This window comes from Esox lucius, chromosome 21 (genome assembly GCF_011004845.1).
Source record: "Esox lucius isolate fEsoLuc1 chromosome 21, fEsoLuc1.pri, whole genome shotgun sequence".
NCBI lineage: Eukaryota > Metazoa > Chordata > Actinopteri > Esociformes > Esocidae > Esox > Esox lucius.
Genome location: NC_047589.1, coordinates 26,967,105 through 26,983,877, shown reverse-complemented (window position 1 = coordinate 26,983,877; position 16,773 = coordinate 26,967,105). Strand labels below are relative to the sequence as shown.

Below are 16,773 nucleotides of genomic sequence, written 5' to 3'. Positions count from 1 at the left end.
TCAGCTTAGGAATGATGTGCATAATGTAACTATTTTGAAAAGCTTTCGTGGTCAGTGTGAACATATCAGCAGTGCTATCATGTTCGATATCAACATATCCCAGTGCTGTTGATCCTTTATGACTCGCGATAACGTTCAGTTTCAACATATGAGTAGTGCTGTTTACCTACCACCGGAAACAGGCCGCTAGGGGCAGTTATAAACGTATAAATAGTTAAAATGTCCTCTCAAAGTGTGTTTTTGTGGATGTGTTCCAGCGTTCCCTAAACCAGTGCCGGCTCTAGCCTTTTGGGGACCCTAAGCAAAATTTCATTAGGGGCCCCTCTCCCCAATCGGTCAGGGGATCTCTAGCAGTCGGAGGCCCCCTAGCGGTCGGGGGCCCTAAGCGACCACTTATGTTGCTTATGCCTGGAGGCGGCTCTGCCTGGAAAACGATTTTTAGTCTGATGGTTGTGTGCAATAACTGTCTGCCCCCAAACTCTTCCTGTAGTTGTAGATCGGCCCCTTCCATGCAATACTTTGACTCAACATGTGTTCACATCAATGCCACCAACATGCTTCACACCATGGAATGTAGTGTTTGGTCACCAGACACCACAGAACCTGTGACTTCTGAAAAGCTCTGGTTCAATCTGTCCACTACTGTTCAATCTGTCCATAAAAACAGGTCAGGACAGGTGGTGTTTGCAAACTTGATTTGAAATTTGGATAACATATAAAATAAGCAATAAAATAAAGAGTTGATATTGTCATTCACAGTAGCATTATAACAAGAGTCACAAACTGCAATACACATTGACTAGTTGTGGATGGCCTCTCTCAAATATTATGACATCACTGACCTGACATGTACCTTATTTCCATCATTATTATCAGAAGCAAAGTTTGTGGTCTCTGCACCAGCTGAAGTGGTTTTGGGAGCTCTCGATTTAGCTCCAGTAGGTTCCATTTTGTCACAGAAAACTGGAACGATAGGATTAGAACTCACACACATTACTATCTGTTCTGTGTCAGGGAGCATGGAATTATGAAGTTCCAAAGAATGCCTCCAGGAAATATGACCCCCATATAATAGGGGGAGTGAACTAAGAAAAGAAAAACGATTGTGTAAACTTTTAAATTTGCATGTCCCTGGCACGAGATATGGAACGACCGAGGGAAGGTGAGAGGTAGGAGGGTTGAGTGAAGGTGAAGAAAGCCATCCGTCCAATATAAAGTGACGGTTATGCAAATATTAAATTACAGCTGGAGGCTTTGAGTGGATGAAGGAAGGGCCGTGTTGAAAGGGCAGGAGCGAGGGGGTGGGGGCAGTAGAGGGCGATGTAGAAGACAGATAAGACTTGTACGGAGGGTCCCCAAATACCGGCACTGAAAGGGTTGGGGGGGGGGGGGGGCAGTAAAGTGCGATGTAGATGATGATAAGGCGTGTTCCGAGGGTCCACAAATACCATTCACCAATGTTAATACACTTATCGAGACGCATAACTCTAGGGTCATCCCCCACAAAAAAATTGTAATAAATAAAAAACACACACCCAAAATTGCACGTGTATGTCTGTATCTGAAACAGCTAACACACGCACGCGCACACGCCGATTAAAAAAAGTGTCATGTGGGAGGAGTTTACACTTTCTCTCCGCTAGTAAGCTTACTGCTCTCACCAATTTGCTCAGACTGAAGGTTGGTCACTTCAGAGCGCGTGGGTGAGAACCAAGGGGAGCAGAACGGTGATTACCGGGCATGTGGAGCGAGAATGCCAGACGGGTCTGGAGGCTACAAACTGTACCCCAAAATATCCCAAAAGTTATTTAATCTGGTTGCCTTGCGTATCGACGATACCGTCATCCGAAATCTGTACAAGACAGCTGGATTTCTACCATTTTGTGATTTATTTCACTAAGCGGAGAGATGAGAGTTCACTTTTCAACCAGTTGGATATTTCAGGGCTGGATCACCCCTCTGATTGTCATTATATACTCACAGGTAAGTAGGCGAATATTTAATACGTCGAGAGTCTTGCATAATACATTTTAATAATTGTGTTGTGCATTCTGGATATTTACATGGACAACTATTTAGCTTATGCTTGATAGACTTATCCTCGACGTCTATTCCGCCTCATATTGTTTCAAGTGACTACTTTGAGTAGCTACTCATTTTGGTTTATAAATGTTATATAAAAACATATTGAAAGAACAAAACATTTTACACATTAGCTTGTCATTGTTTTAAAGGACTTGAGCAAAAAAACGGAAAGACGTTTTTGAGCATGATCATCAGCTGAAAACGTTTTGTTTGGATCGTGTCCACGCGTCCCCGCCCCTCTCCCGGTCCCGGTAAACCACAGAAACCACTCGCAGCTGGATACTTTCTCGCTGGCCATGTTTATACCGGACGTTCCCCTTTCGGAGGGGGGAAAGAAAGGGTAGGGTTATGGGAATGACGGAGTAGATAATTGTCTTTTATAGTAGGTATTTGGCCAATGTGTGAATACTGGTTTATGATTGCGTTAATCTGTCCTTTATTTGTTCAGATAGGCTCTACATTGGTTATGCATATACACAATGTGAATGAATCAAATTCGAGAATAACCAGAAAGCCTATTTGGGTACTGTAAATTGATGCGGATTTCATGTACGATTATTTTGATAGTGTATTGCTCAGTCCTTCAGTCAACTGTGGCCTGGCTGAACATTCATGTGGTTGAAATCTGGCGGGTCGGCACCGGAGATGTGACTGCTGACTTGGCTTGCCCGGATGCCCCCTCACTCAGCCCGCCAGTGTGTTTGGTTGCTGTCTTGTGTGGATAGTGTGGGTTTGTCTAGGATTTAGCTGGCTTTCTCATACCTCTTTCTCTCCCTCCCTCCCTATTTGTGTTGCAACTGTCTACGAAAAAAATCCACGTCTGATTTTGCATTAAGAAACAGAAGGCCTACAGCTGAGTTAAAATACATTGAAACTCGACAATGAAGTTCAATGAAGCACAATCGTATGTTCTTTCTTTTCGAAACCATTTGAATGTTGTTGTTTTTTTTAACCCAAAACACACCTGCAACAGTTTCACAGTTACATTGAATAAAACAAAACAGAATCAAACAATTTCAGCAACGATGTCCATGTGTTTGAACCTATTACTGTAGCTGTCGCTGTGTAGAACGAGTCCAGGTCCTTTTATTAACTGGCAATACTATTGTTCTGCTAAAAAGACATTTCTCGTCTTGTTCAATGACAGACAATTGTTTTTTAACAAACACCCTGTCAGTCTTTCATTCGGCAGCTTTTGCACTGTGACAGCAGAGCGTTGCACGTTAGAACGATATCTAAATAAGGGAGTATCTACAGCGCTACACCGACCAGCCCAGGTGTCTCCTCTCTCCAGAACAGGCCCTAACCTGACTGAGGGACAGACAGACAGTCAGTCTATTACCCACATCCGGTGGCAGATACAGTGCAGATGGAGATTTATACAGGGCTCCTAAACCCTTGTTGCATTCGCTGACTATTACTAAATTGTAAGTCCGATTGAATGCATGTCATTAGTCTATTAACGTTTAGTGGACGTGATATAATCGTGCAGCAGCTTCACAGAGTTGGGCGCTAAACCCTTAATGCGAGGGAGGTTGTTTTTGGCCCGGAGTCTGAGTTATGCAAATCAGCTGTCGCTCTCAGAGAAACTGGAATGTATCTCACGGCAGAGGAAATGATAGGGATCACAGCTCTCTGTCTCTGTCGTCTGATCAAAACAAATAAATATGTTCTACAGGTGCTACCGGCTGGGAGAAAACGGCAACGCACTCTTTCCGTTGGGCTATCTCATATCGCTTATTCATAAGCATGAAACTTCAGTCAGCCGCTCGCTCTCTCTTTTTTACCTCTCTCCTCCTTTTCTCTGTCTCTGTACCTGTAGGTCACAACTCCAGAAAATCCTTACAGAGTTTTTCAATTCAAAGCACACACGTCTGGGATCCAGTTTGGAAATGACTGACCGAACAGCGGTTTGCACTCCCAGACTAATCACAATGGAAGTTAAAGGATTCTGTTCCATATCCTGACCTCTTCCTCATACATGCATATATATATATATATATATATATATATATATATATATATATATATATATGTATGTATAGAATGAAAACATATTGCGGCAACATCGCGTAATTATGCCCTGATGTACGCAGACTGCGGTAACAGAAATACGATTTCCAGCATTCTTTTGGTTTCCTGTCCCCTTTCGCCTAAATCTGGCACCGACCAATGCAATCCGTCATGGCTAGGTCTCAATAGTCTCAGCGTGCCTCCTTCACTTCTTCCCTTGTCTCCTTCCCTCAGCTCCTTCCCTCGTCTCAGAAACAATGATCAATGACAGTGTCATTGTATGTCCCAAAAGCCAACCACCCTTCTCCAAACCGCCGAGATGTCAGAAACACATCTCCATTCCTCACCCACCTCATCTCTTTGTTTCGGGCCCCTTGAAGATGTTCTTCTAAGTAGATGTATGGGAACTGTGTCTTTCTCCTAGTCACAAAATGGTCTTCTGGGTTTATCCATGGCAGCTTCGCTCTGATCTCAGTCAGCTTGTCTCTCCTAACACATGTAGATCATTATGTCTGTGGTCATATGAGAATGAGTGGCATTCGTCGTTAAAAGCAAAACAATGAAGGATGTGAGACACTCCTTTAGTGATTAAACACTCATTGGGATTTGTGTCGTCATGTTTTGGCGCCTCGCTCCCCACAGACACAGACTAAACTGTATATCTGTGGGGGTGGGGCGGGGGGGCGGGGGTTCAAGATGGTGGGTCGCTGACAGTTGATTGATTCTGGGCTGCAGCCTACGACGCGGTTGGAGTCTTTGTTTTTGTTTACTCAGTGGGTCGTAAGAAAAAGGTTGTTTTCTCTGTGACTTGGGGACACCAGGTAGGGCGGAGGGGTGCGAGAGCGAGGTGGAAGGACAGAGGTTGTACCTGGTGATGGCGAATCAGAGCTCCTGATGTTTTAGGGTGGGCGCCCCCTAACGCCATCTCATTGGGCTTACGGTGTCCATATATGGAGTCCATATATGACCATGAAGTCCATATATGGAGAATTTGATGCCCCCCCGCCCCATTTCAATTCCTTCTCAAATAAACTATGTGGTTGTGTCTTTTCTCTCATAACACAGTTATTCTGTGATTCAGCACATTGGCTGGGGGGGTCAAGTGTGTGGATGTGTGTCAGTGTGCTTGTATGATGCTATTGTGTTAGCCTAAAATCCTATCCCCGCCAGCCAATGTGGATGGGTGAACCACAACACATTCAGGGGTCTCAATATAGGCTCATGTTTTAGTTGCTCTTATAACCTGTTCTATACTGATCCTCTTAGAAGTGCTGTTGACTACCAATGTTTAACTCAATGTTACAGGCTAACTCAATGCCACGGGCTAACTCAATGCCACGGGCTAACCCAATGCCACGGGCTAACTCAAAGCCACGGGCTAACTCAAAGCCACGGGCTAACTCAAAGCCACGGGCTAACTCAAAGCCACGGGCTAACTCAAAGCCATGGGATAACTCAATGCCAGGGGCTAACTCCATGACACAGGCTAAATCAATGCCACTGCCTAACAAAATGCCGCAGGTTAACTCAATACCACAGCCTCCTCTGCTGAGGTTGGCACTTGTTGTTAAAATGTGAAAATTGGGAGTGTTTAGTCATTACAGCAAACAAAGAAATCAAAGAAATCTTTCAAACACAGTTGATTTATAACATTTTATTCCGGAAATAGTTCTGTTGACTGAGCGTGAGAACGGTGGTAACAGACATCAGCCAAGACATGCCTTTGGGGTGTGGGGCAATGAGGGGGTGGGGGGTTTTATTTCTTTTTCTCAATTTCTTCAGACGTCAGGAAAGATTTTGGCAATCTTCCTGAGTTTCTATTCTCCAACCAATGTTCATTTCGGTCAGGCTTGTCATTTCTACCTCTAAAACGTACAACTCAAGGCCATACCTTGACTTGACCGTGGATGAATGAACAAAAATATTCCATATGTGGAATGAATGAATGCCGTTTGTTCTTGTGTTTGTCACCTAGCCATGACCAGTCATAGCGGTTCTGGTTTTTCCTTCCAGGCGGCACTGTCCAAGCCAACCTGTACCCACCAGCAGTACCTCAAAGACAAGAGATGCTGCAGCAAGTGTGAACCAGGTAAACTGACCAGAGCCCATGTCACCATATACCAGTCAGACTGACATGACCAGTCTGAACCGTTACCTACATCAGCTAACTAACCAATCAGACTAACATGCCCAGTCTGAACTGTCACCTACATCAGCTAACTAACAAATCAGACTAACATGCCCAGTCTGAACTGTCACCTACATCAGCTAACTAACCAATCAGACTAACATGACTGTCTGAACTATCTCATTAGCTAACTAACTTACCAATCAAACAAACAATGACCAGTCTTAGCACTGTAGGTCAGTACCAACATTTAGTACCTCTAGTACTGTAGGTCACTGGAACTTTTAGTACAGTAGGTCATTTAAACTTTTCGTCCTGTAGGTCACTGGGACCTTTAGTCCTGTAGGTCACTGGGACCTTTAGTCCTGTAGGTCACTGGGACCTTTAGTCCTGTCGGTCACTGGGACCTTTAGTCCTGTAGGTCACTGGGACCTTTAGTCCTGTAGGTCACTGGGACCTTTAGTCCTGTAGGTCACTGGGACCTTTAGTCCTGTAGGTCACTGGGACCTTTAGTCCTGTAGGTCACTGGGACCTTTAGTCCTGTAGGTCACTGGAACATTTAGTCCTGTAGGTCACTGGAACATTTAGTCCTGTAGGTCACTGGGACCTTTAGTCCTGTAGGTCACTGGAACTTTTAGTCCTATAGGTCACTGGAACTTTTAGTCCTATAGGTCACTGGAACGTTTAGTCCTGTAGGTCACTGGAATCATGTAGTATTAACCGGTCTACACCCCCAACCCAGGGAACTACATGTTTGCAGAGTGTGTTGGCCCCACCGACACCAAGTGTCGTTCATGTGGCAGTGATGAGTATCAGCCCGACTGGACCAACGAGACCAAGTGTCTTCCCCAGAAGTTCTGTGACACAGGTAAGAGTCCAAATGACTGGTGGGATGACTGGAGCTTGTTGTGTCCCAGACTTTTTTTTTTACCAACGCTGATGTCTGTGGTGCTTCAGTTAACCCCCTGCCCCCTGACCCGCGTGTGACCCCCAGGTAAGGGTTTTAACCGCGAGAGGCCCAATAACCCTCGTGCAGCGGTTCCGTGTCAGTGTAAACCAGGCCTGCAGTGTTCTCCCATCAACTGTGAGTTCTGTGAGAAGATTCCCACCTGTGAACCAGGATTTGGAATGGAGAAAAACAGTGGTGAGACAGGCACACATAACAACACACACACACACACACACACACTAACACGCCTGCCCATCGACACGCACACACCAAAACACACACACTTACAGGCAGGCATACACACACGGACACACACATATACACATGCGCTCACAGTAACATGCATTTGTATGCACACACACACACACACACTCTGTTCCGTTGCCCTGTTTTAAAAAAAATCCTTCTTCTCTGCGGGGTTTTCCACTCCAGAGTCGGGCAGGAGAACCTGTGTTCCGTGCAAGAAAGGATATTTCTCTCCCAACACCTCGATGGAACCCTGCAATCAGTGGACCAGGTGAGTTCTTCTGCCCACCTGCCAACAGGCCACAGTCCGTCAAACAAGGTTTTCTTCTCTCGGGGACCTGGCATTCTCAGGTCCGGGCGGAGCTTAACCACGCGGGTGTCATGACTAAGGCTGTGTCATTTCCCCCCCGGGGCCTCAGGGCGGCCGGTTCCGCTCGCTGGCTCTGCGATGAACCCAGGAAGCAGATAGACAGGGAGGGAGAGAAGCAGATAGACGGAGACAGACGGAAAGTCTGTTGCACCGAACCAGAAATAGTGAGCGTGCGTTTATGTGTGTCCAGTTGTAAAGGTCTCGGGAAGAGTGAGAAACAGCCTGGGAGCGACCGGACTGACGCCGTCTGTGGACCTCTGCTCCCCGGTCCGTCCAGCTCCTGGCTCCTCGTCTGTGTTCTGTCAGTCATCACACTTCTCTGCCTCATCATCCTCCTGCTCTTCTGTTACAAGGACAAACTGAAAATCCTCTCAGGTACCTGACTTTGTTGCGGTCGACATGACTGTGGTTGAGGAAATTATGCTTTCACAGAAGTATTCCTCTGAAATGAGGGACTGACATCCTCCTCTTGTCCTCCTCTTGTCCTCATCTTGCATCTTACAGTGAATTTGCGATCGTGTGTCCAGAGTCTGAAAAGGACCAGGATACAGCAGGTAAGACTGAGTCTCTTCAGCGGCCAATTTAACACATTTTTAGCTGACCAGCGAAAAAACACCCAGCGCCTCTGTGTCTAACTAACGTGTGTGTCTCTCACCAGGATACTCTGGCCCCTCTTTACCACAGTGGGGGGCTAGAACGGGAGGTCGCAGGCGAGAACTGCACCCTGTGTGAGACAACGTGCCTGATTGGCCCTGCCCACACCCACTCGGAAACTCCGCGCACCTGCCCCTCAGCCGCGCCCATCGACCGGGTCGAACTGCCCCCCACTAAAGAGACAGAGGAGGAGAGGAGGAGGGAGGAGGAAGACGAGGGTATGGGCAGCGAGGGGTCCGGGGAGGTGGAGGAGGTGTCGGAGGGCGTGTCACCGCTGTGGGCTGGCTCTTGTGTGTGCGTGATGTCCGTGAGGGAGCCGTTGGAGGTGGGGGAGAATGAGGACTGCAGCCAGGCCGTCAGCCCCGGAGCCCTGGGCACCTGCTCCTGTGGAGGAGAGGGGGAGGGCAGAGACGCTGAGAGGGAGGACAAGAAAGATGGAGGGAGGGGCGAGAGGGCCAAGGTGGTCGAGAGTCTGCAGGGGAAAAGCTTTGAGAGGAGCTGCGACAGCTCCTCCCCAACCTCCTCGCCCTCCTCCCTGGTTTTGCCTGCCATGCCGTCATGTGACCTCTACCTGCCGCTGACCCAAACCATTGACACCTCGGCAGGGAAAGGGGAGGAGCTATACAGACTGAACTGCAGCGTAAGCCCCACCCCCATTACAGAAGCCACACCCACATCAACTCCCTCATCCTTTTCTGACACCTCCGTGACCCCTGTGATCGTGGGCGACGGACGGTCAGACCTGAGCTCCGGGGCCCTCGGCAGTGTGACAGACCAGGGGCTTTCCTGGAGGGACTGTGGAGGAAACAAGCTCGCTTCCGGGGGCTCGGTGCTGGAGTGTTCCCCTGAGAGCCTACAGAGTCAGCTCACGGAACAAGCACTCACCTCAGGTAGATAACACAGAGAGGTCTAGCAATGCCACACGTTTTCAAGGAACGTGATACACAGGCCATTATACATTCCATGGGGAAAGATAAATGAACCCGCTTGCGTTTCTGTTGGGCTAAGAACGAAAATACTTCTGAAAGCACAACGTGGCTCCTCCAAAATAAGTAGATTGGTTTCCTCACAATAGCCTAATATTGGCCTGGTATGAGGACCACACAGGGAAGGATTGGGAATGGAGACCTGTGTGTGGTTGTTTGTGTGTGGTTGTGTGTGTGTTTGTGTGTGTGTGTGATGAGCCCGTGATTACACCAGATCAGTGCTGTAACATTTACTGTGTGTGGTTGTGTGTGTGTGTGTGTGTGGTTGTGTGTGTGTGTGTGGTTGTGTGTGTGTGTGGTTGTGTGTGTGTGTGTGTGTGTGGTTGTGTGTGCGAGCTCTGCCTTCCACAACACTCCTGTTTTTGCAAGTGACCGCAGGTCTAATTGAAACAAGACGGTCTCCGAACACACAGCGCATTGGGGAATACCCAGACCTGTACACTTTCTGATTCTCCTTGATGACTGTGTGTTTAAATTGTTGCCCAAAGCGGCAGTAAGTAAATAAATAACATTTCCCATAATGCAGTAATAACATATCATTAGCTGGACTTCCCGGTCAGAGAATCACACCTTGTGTACCATCATGTGTACTGAGACACGGAGAGGCTGGAGTATGAGTCCAAATCAACGTGCAAAATAGAGCAGTTCTCAGATGCGTGCTTCATTTGTGCACGCTTCGAAGCATGCGTGCGATATGCCAAGGACTGTTGACTTGTAATATGAAGCAACCACTTAGAAAAATTACGCAACCTTTCTTTAAAACAGTGACGGTTGGAGAGAGAAAGTTAACTCTGACTTCAGAAAGAAAAGTCTACCGGTTATATCTCATGTGTTACCTTATCTTTATGTTAATGACTACATAGTGTTCATTTTGTCCTGTTTTAATGTTCAGCACAGTCAGAAATGTGATTTTCCTTATTTTAGGATGTTATTTCCACACTTTAAGGTCTAACAAACACTTTGAAAGAAAACTAAGCCTCGTAATGCTGCTGTTTGGGTGGGCTGTTAATGTCGGACAACTGCATGTTGTAACAAGGCAGATTCGGTTATAAGCGACCAATGACCATTCAGCTGGGTCAGGGGATAGGCAGTAAAAATAAAATAAAAAAATTATGTAGTTTTTGTTTGTTTATGTACTGTAAAACAAGCTGACTAGCCATTTTGTTGAATGGGTAGTTGATACAGGAGGGAGTGAATGGGAGTGCTTCTCAAATGTGGTTGAAGACATTCTTTACATGCTCGTCCTCAGAAGAACCCACTTACCAGAACGCCTTGAGAGAATGCACATCCGAGTGTCAGGGTGTGGCGCGTGGTTTTATGCATTTTGAAATAGGGATACCTCTTTGAAAAGTCCTGTTCCTCGAAGGAGTTTCAACTAGAGTCAGTTTCAGATGTGTGGGTTTCAAGATGTTACAGTTTAAGCACACTGAGGAAAAGCCAAGGAGAACAGAGATTTCTCAATTGTCTGTAGTGGTCTTCTCGTGTCGTCTCTCCCCTCATTCAGGTGGAAATAGGGAAGAGTGAAACCTAGACAGTTCTTCCACTTGACCACACCCGTTTCTGAAGAACATAGGATAAGAGGAAGCTAATTTAGGCTAGCATGACATACAGAGTATCACAATCATTCAATCAGATAACTTATGTTCGTTCTATTTTTAGCCTCTGTTAGCATGCTCTGTGTGCTGTTAGCTTTGTGTAATGTGGTTGTCACATTCCGGTCAGTTTGCACAGGCACCAAGGGTCCCGACTGTTTGTTTGATGCTGGCGATCAAGAGACATTCCTGTACACTGGACTGGAGATCCAGATCCGGCAAATTATTTCTGATGGGATTCCAGACAACTTACAAACATATGATGAAATGTGTGATTGTGTGTGAATGTGTGTGTGTGTGAGAGAGAGAGAGAGTCAGTCAGTGAGCCAGTCCGTCCCGGAGAGACAGTGTTGAAGCACCTGTTCAGTGTTAAAATAGAAACCGGGGAGATATAAATAGAAAAGAGATGTTGAATTGGGCGGCGGATGGAAAAATTTATAAATACCAGCAGACAGTAGTGTGAACATTAAAATAAGGAACTGCTGTTCCAAATGATTTGAATGTAGACGTCATTTGAGTTCCAATGACTGTGTTGGCGTGGTGACGGCCAGTTGGTCTTGATCAAAGCAGCTGTTTAATGGCAGCTGTTCTATTTGTGTTTGCGAAATGGACACGCCGTCTGTAATAACGTTATGTTAAGCTATAGTTCTCTAAGTGGTGGCTTGAGTAAAGTCTGACGTTTTCAGAAAATTGCCGGCCGCGCCGAAACCCCGATGTTGAAAGATGTGTTTACGATGTCCTTGACCTTGTGGTCACACCAACCGCAGCCAACCACTGCCTTTCTGTGGTCACTGCATGGTCATCATCACCACCACTGGCTCTTAGTCATCCGAAATGGCTGCGTAATTACACAACCGTGTCATACATCAGCCTCTGTGTACACTTCCTGAGAACCCGGCTCTCTGCAGGAAGAAAACTGGCACTGTTTGGTTACACCTCCTAAACCAGATGGGCCAGGCATTGTTTGGTTATACCTCCTAAACCAGATGGGCCAGGCATGGTTTGGTTATACCTACTAAACCAGATGGGCCAGGCATGGTTTGGTTACACCTCCTAAACCAGATGGGCCAGGCACGGTTTGGTTATACCTCCTAAACCAGATGGGCCAGGCATGGTTTGGTTACACCTCCTAAACCAGATGGGCCAGGCACTGTTTGGTTATACCTCCTAAACCAGATGGGCCAGGCATTGTTTGGTTATACCTCCTAAACCAGATGGGCCAGGCATGGTTTAGTTATACCTCCTAAACCAGATGGGCCAGGCATGGTTTGGTTATACCTACTAAACCAGATGGGCCAGGCATGGTTTGGTTACACCTCCTAAACCAGATGGGCCAGGCACGGTTTGGTTATACCTCCTAAACCAGATGGGCCAGGCATGGTTTGGTTACACCTCCTAAACCAGATGGGCCAGGCACTGTTTGGTTATACCTCCTAAACCAGATGGGCCAGGCATTGTTTGGTTATACCTCCTAAACCAGATGGGCCAGGCATGGTTTAGTTATACCTCCTAAACCAGATGGGCCAGGCATTGTTTGGTTATACCTCCTAAACCAGATGGGCCAGGCATTGTTTGGTTATACCTCCTAAACCAGATGGGCCAGGCATTGTTTGGTTATACCTCCTGAACCAGATGGGTCAGGCATTGTTTGGTTATACCTCTTAAACCAGATGGGTCAGGCATTGTTTGGTTATACCTCTTAAACCAGATGGGCCAGGCATTGTTTGGTTAGACCTCTTAAACCAGATGGGCCAGGCATTGTTTGGTTAGACCTCTTAAACCAGATGGGCATTGTTTGGACCCCTCCGATGAAGAGACAATTTCAACTCAGTCCTTATTACAGGAAAATTAAGTATTATAGGCTATTGCTGAAAAAATTATTTGGTTTTGTTTATGAAGGTCTTGGGTGGGATTACCGCATGCTCATGTGACACTTTGAGGATAAGTCATTTGGGAATAGAGTTCTTTTACATTTTCAGATTTTTGGTTCTGTGGCGATTTTTGGAATAGGGATCCAAACATACTATATTACCTGCATTTTAATCTTTTAGAGGATTTGGAAAGATAACAATTTGTCTTTGCAAGACCATGATGTACTTTTAAAACTGCTTATAACACACATTCTGATTGTGTAATAACATTTGTAATGACACACATGTAAATGGGTTGAATAGACCTATTTGGGAAAATTACAAATGGCAAATATATTTCAATATTTTCAATATTTCAATAAAAATCCAAATGACCCACTTTCCCTTTCTAGATTCAAGCTACAGCAGTGAACTCAGTCTCTGTCTTCTGTGTCTCCACCAGGTCAGGTGACGGGGAACAACAACACCACCTTCATATCCAGCGGTCAGGTGATGAACTTCAGCGCTGATGTCATCGTCGTCTATGTCAGCCAGACGTCGTTAGGCAACGAGGGGGAGGGGCCAGAAGACGAGTTTGGAAGCCCTGTTCAGGAACAGGCCAATGAGAGAGCTCCACCGTTCCCAAGTTCCACCTCCTCTAAAAGTGCCGGCCATTCACCGCCACCATCCCCAGGAAACTCCTTTACCCACAATCGTCTACGGCAGGATGACAATCTTCCGGTTCAGGAAGTGACTGACGAGTGGCCCAGAGAGAAGTGATTGGAATGTGGAGGGTGTATAATAAAGCCATAAGACAAGTGAAGCCATAGACTAGTTGATATTTCAAAACCTACTGCTTTAATCAACTCCAAAGAAAACTCCATCGCCTTCCGGGGTAAGCGCCCAGAATTGGACCTGGGCCAAAGACTTGAACTGGAACCTGGATGTCTGTAATACTCATCTCAACCTGATGGCTGTTTCTCAAAAAAGTTTCCTCTTCTTCATGACTGATCCTAAAGAGCTGGACGACAGAAATCAAATCCATGAGTTGATGACTCTTGTTTCCTATCCTTGGTGTTGATTTGTTGTCTCACCATCAGTGTGGTTTGTTGTTAAAAATGCTATGCATTTGTTGAGCTACATACTATATATATATATATAAATGTGTTGATTGTTGTTTTTGTTTTTTTATTTTCAAAACCATCACCAAGCATACGGACAGTCACATAGAAAGACAGATTTCCATTAAACCCTTGTAAAATACAAGCCTTTCAACAAAGTAAAACACAAGCCAAAGACACAAAATACAAATGGACAAGTCTATCCCCTATATTCAGGACCCAGACCCTAACTCTAACCCCATGAACCCTATCCCGTTTATACAGGACCCAGACCCTAACTCTAACCCCATGAACCCTATCCCCTGTATACAGGACCCAGACCCTAACTCTAACCCCATGAACCCTATCCCCTGTATACAGGACCCAGACCCTAACTCTAACCCCATGAACCCTATCCCCTGTATACAGGACCCAGACCCTAACTCTAACCCCATGAACCCTATCCCCTCTATACAGGACCCAGACCAAAACAGAAAATAAATTACTCTAAGTAGATGAGCATCTATCATAACAGTTTTCAGTCCAAAAGATGTTTGCTAAAATTAAACTAATATAATCCACACATCGTGCCGTGTCACGTGCGACTTCCCCGACCGACACAGCCCAAATATCTCCCAGGCATCTGATTGTTTTGACCGATCGGCTCAATGGGGTGAGAGGGGGGGCAGCGCTGTCTCGTACCCCCGCCCAGAGGGAAAGCGGCCATGGGAAGGCAAACAAGCAACCGAGTCTGCCTAATTTAGCGCCTTACTCATAGAGCCTGTGCCTGGCAAAGATGAAAGAGCTGATTCGGCAAGAAAGAGTTGGACCAAAGCTGAACGTGCTGCAACTGATTTCCTGTAGTTGAAATTGGAGCGTGTAGTTCTGAATTATATATATTTTTTAAATGTCAGGGAATGAAGAAGAAAACTGATACCACAGGACTAACAGTGGTATTCTGAAGAGTTGTCTTGGCCGAACGCTGGAGATGACTGTTAGCTCCCTGAGGGATACCTCAGTATTGGCTCAGTGAGCTAGCACAGTCTGTTAGCCAGTAGTAGACCAGACATTCATCCACACTGATCAGTTGCTTCGGCCAAAAAGAGAATAAAACAGTCTATGATTAACCGTTCGTCTCCCAAAAGAACTGAGGACGTGTAAAGCTACACTGGTCTTGTTAAAACGGACTGGTGACATGAAAACCAGCGCTCACAAGACCAGATCTGAATCCAGGTAGAACAGCTAACCAATAACATGAACTTGAGAGTTGAAAATGGAAACGTTTACTTATTCTCATGTCTGTATATAAACTGTACATACTGATCCAAATCACTTTGCAATAAATTACGGAACTGTTTTGATTCCAATGCGCTGTTTTTTCATCAAGCCCCATTGCAACAGGAGACATCTTATCCACGGGCTTCGGTGTCTGCCATCCGGCAATTACAACAAAGATTTATTTATCTTCTCTCTGAGCCATAATTACTGTGAAAACAGAGCTAATTACACGTGTGGCCAGGCCTCCGTTTCTGTCTCTGTCCCAGTGCGGACCGACAGAATGACTGCCTTTCATCATCACGCAAGATGGCGGCCAGCTGGCATCACAGGACCAACAAAGCCTAGTCCACATTTAGCGTAGCACCTAGGGTAGGACAACCTTCAGTACAACCACATGAGAAGGGCTGGCAACACTGATTTGTGGCCTGGTTTAGGTTGTGTGTGTGTGTGTGTGTGTGTGTGTGTGTGTGTGTGTGTGTGTGTGTGTGTGTGTGTGGGGGGGTGTGTGTGTGTGTGTGTGTGTGGTGGACTCTGGAAAACCGAGGCCCACCAGGAGTGGAGGCTATTTTCTGCTGTCTGTGAAAACAGGAAATGATGACTAGCCTACACATGGTTTACATGAGATGCTCTCAGCTGCTCCTACAGAACAGAAGAATAGAAAAGAAGTGTGCAGGATGAGGCTGGTTGGTAGAAAAGCGTATGGAAGCAGAACAGTGGTTTTGAGAAAGGATGCCATCTAGTGGAGGATATATGACTATGTAACACAAAGACAAACACATTAAAGTCGTACTATCCTTGTGAGGACACCAAACATTTCCATTCATATTTGCATCTTACCCCTTTATGTAACCATAACTTAACTAACCATAACTTAATTAACCTCACAACAAACACAACCTTAACAAGGAACCTAATCCCTAACCCAAATTCCAACAAAACACCAATTGTAAACCTTACCTAAGACAAAAATAGCCACTTTACTTATGGGAACCTGCAAAATGTCACCATTAAGTGTTCCTTGTTTTACTACTCTTGCAGAGATGTTTAACATTCGACTGTTCCCTCAAAAATCTTATTTCTTACTAAACCTAACCCTAACATAAACTTAACCCCAAAAGCATAACTGTAACCCTAAATCCAAACCTTTCCATAACTCCTAAACCTAACCCTAATCTTAACCATTATCCCAAGGGTACTCTAACGCTACCCGGTCCGGGGCCAGCTGTTTTTTTTTGTTCTACCTCATCATTAATCACACCCACCTGGTGTCAGTCCGTAAGTAGAGGGTTTCAATGAAAGAACTAAGTGGAACTGGGCTTCGAGGTCCAGACGTGGCCACATCAAGACGTTTTGTTCAGGGAGGGCAGATAGCGGTTGATCACGTGATGGATAGCCAGATATCGAAATGCGATAATGCCATGTGTCAACTTCGAACACGAATACACGACAAAGGTGTGTCTCGCCGACCGATAAAATGGACCCCCTAACCTTAGCCTAACTCTTACCTGAACCCTAATTCCAA

At 45.9% G+C, this 16,773-nt stretch overlaps 1 protein-coding gene across 1 annotated transcript; it reads left to right on the top strand.

The window, feature by feature from the left end:
• Positions 1 to 1,688: 1,688 nt before the first annotated feature.
• tnfrsf11a (tumor necrosis factor receptor superfamily, member 11a, NFKB activator) lies at positions 1,689 to 15,330 on the top strand. Its single transcript, XM_010890170.3, has 9 exons — positions 1,689 to 1,983; positions 6,112 to 6,187; positions 6,969 to 7,094; positions 7,221 to 7,370; positions 7,608 to 7,692; positions 7,982 to 8,166; positions 8,296 to 8,345; positions 8,450 to 9,335; positions 13,337 to 15,330. Exons 1-9 carry the CDS (start codon positions 1,909 to 1,911, stop codon positions 13,651 to 13,653), a joined length of 1,950 nt encoding a protein of 649 aa, XP_010888472.2. The 5' UTR covers positions 1,689 to 1,908; the 3' UTR covers positions 13,654 to 15,330.
• The last annotated feature ends 1,443 nt before the right edge of the window (positions 15,331 to 16,773 follow it).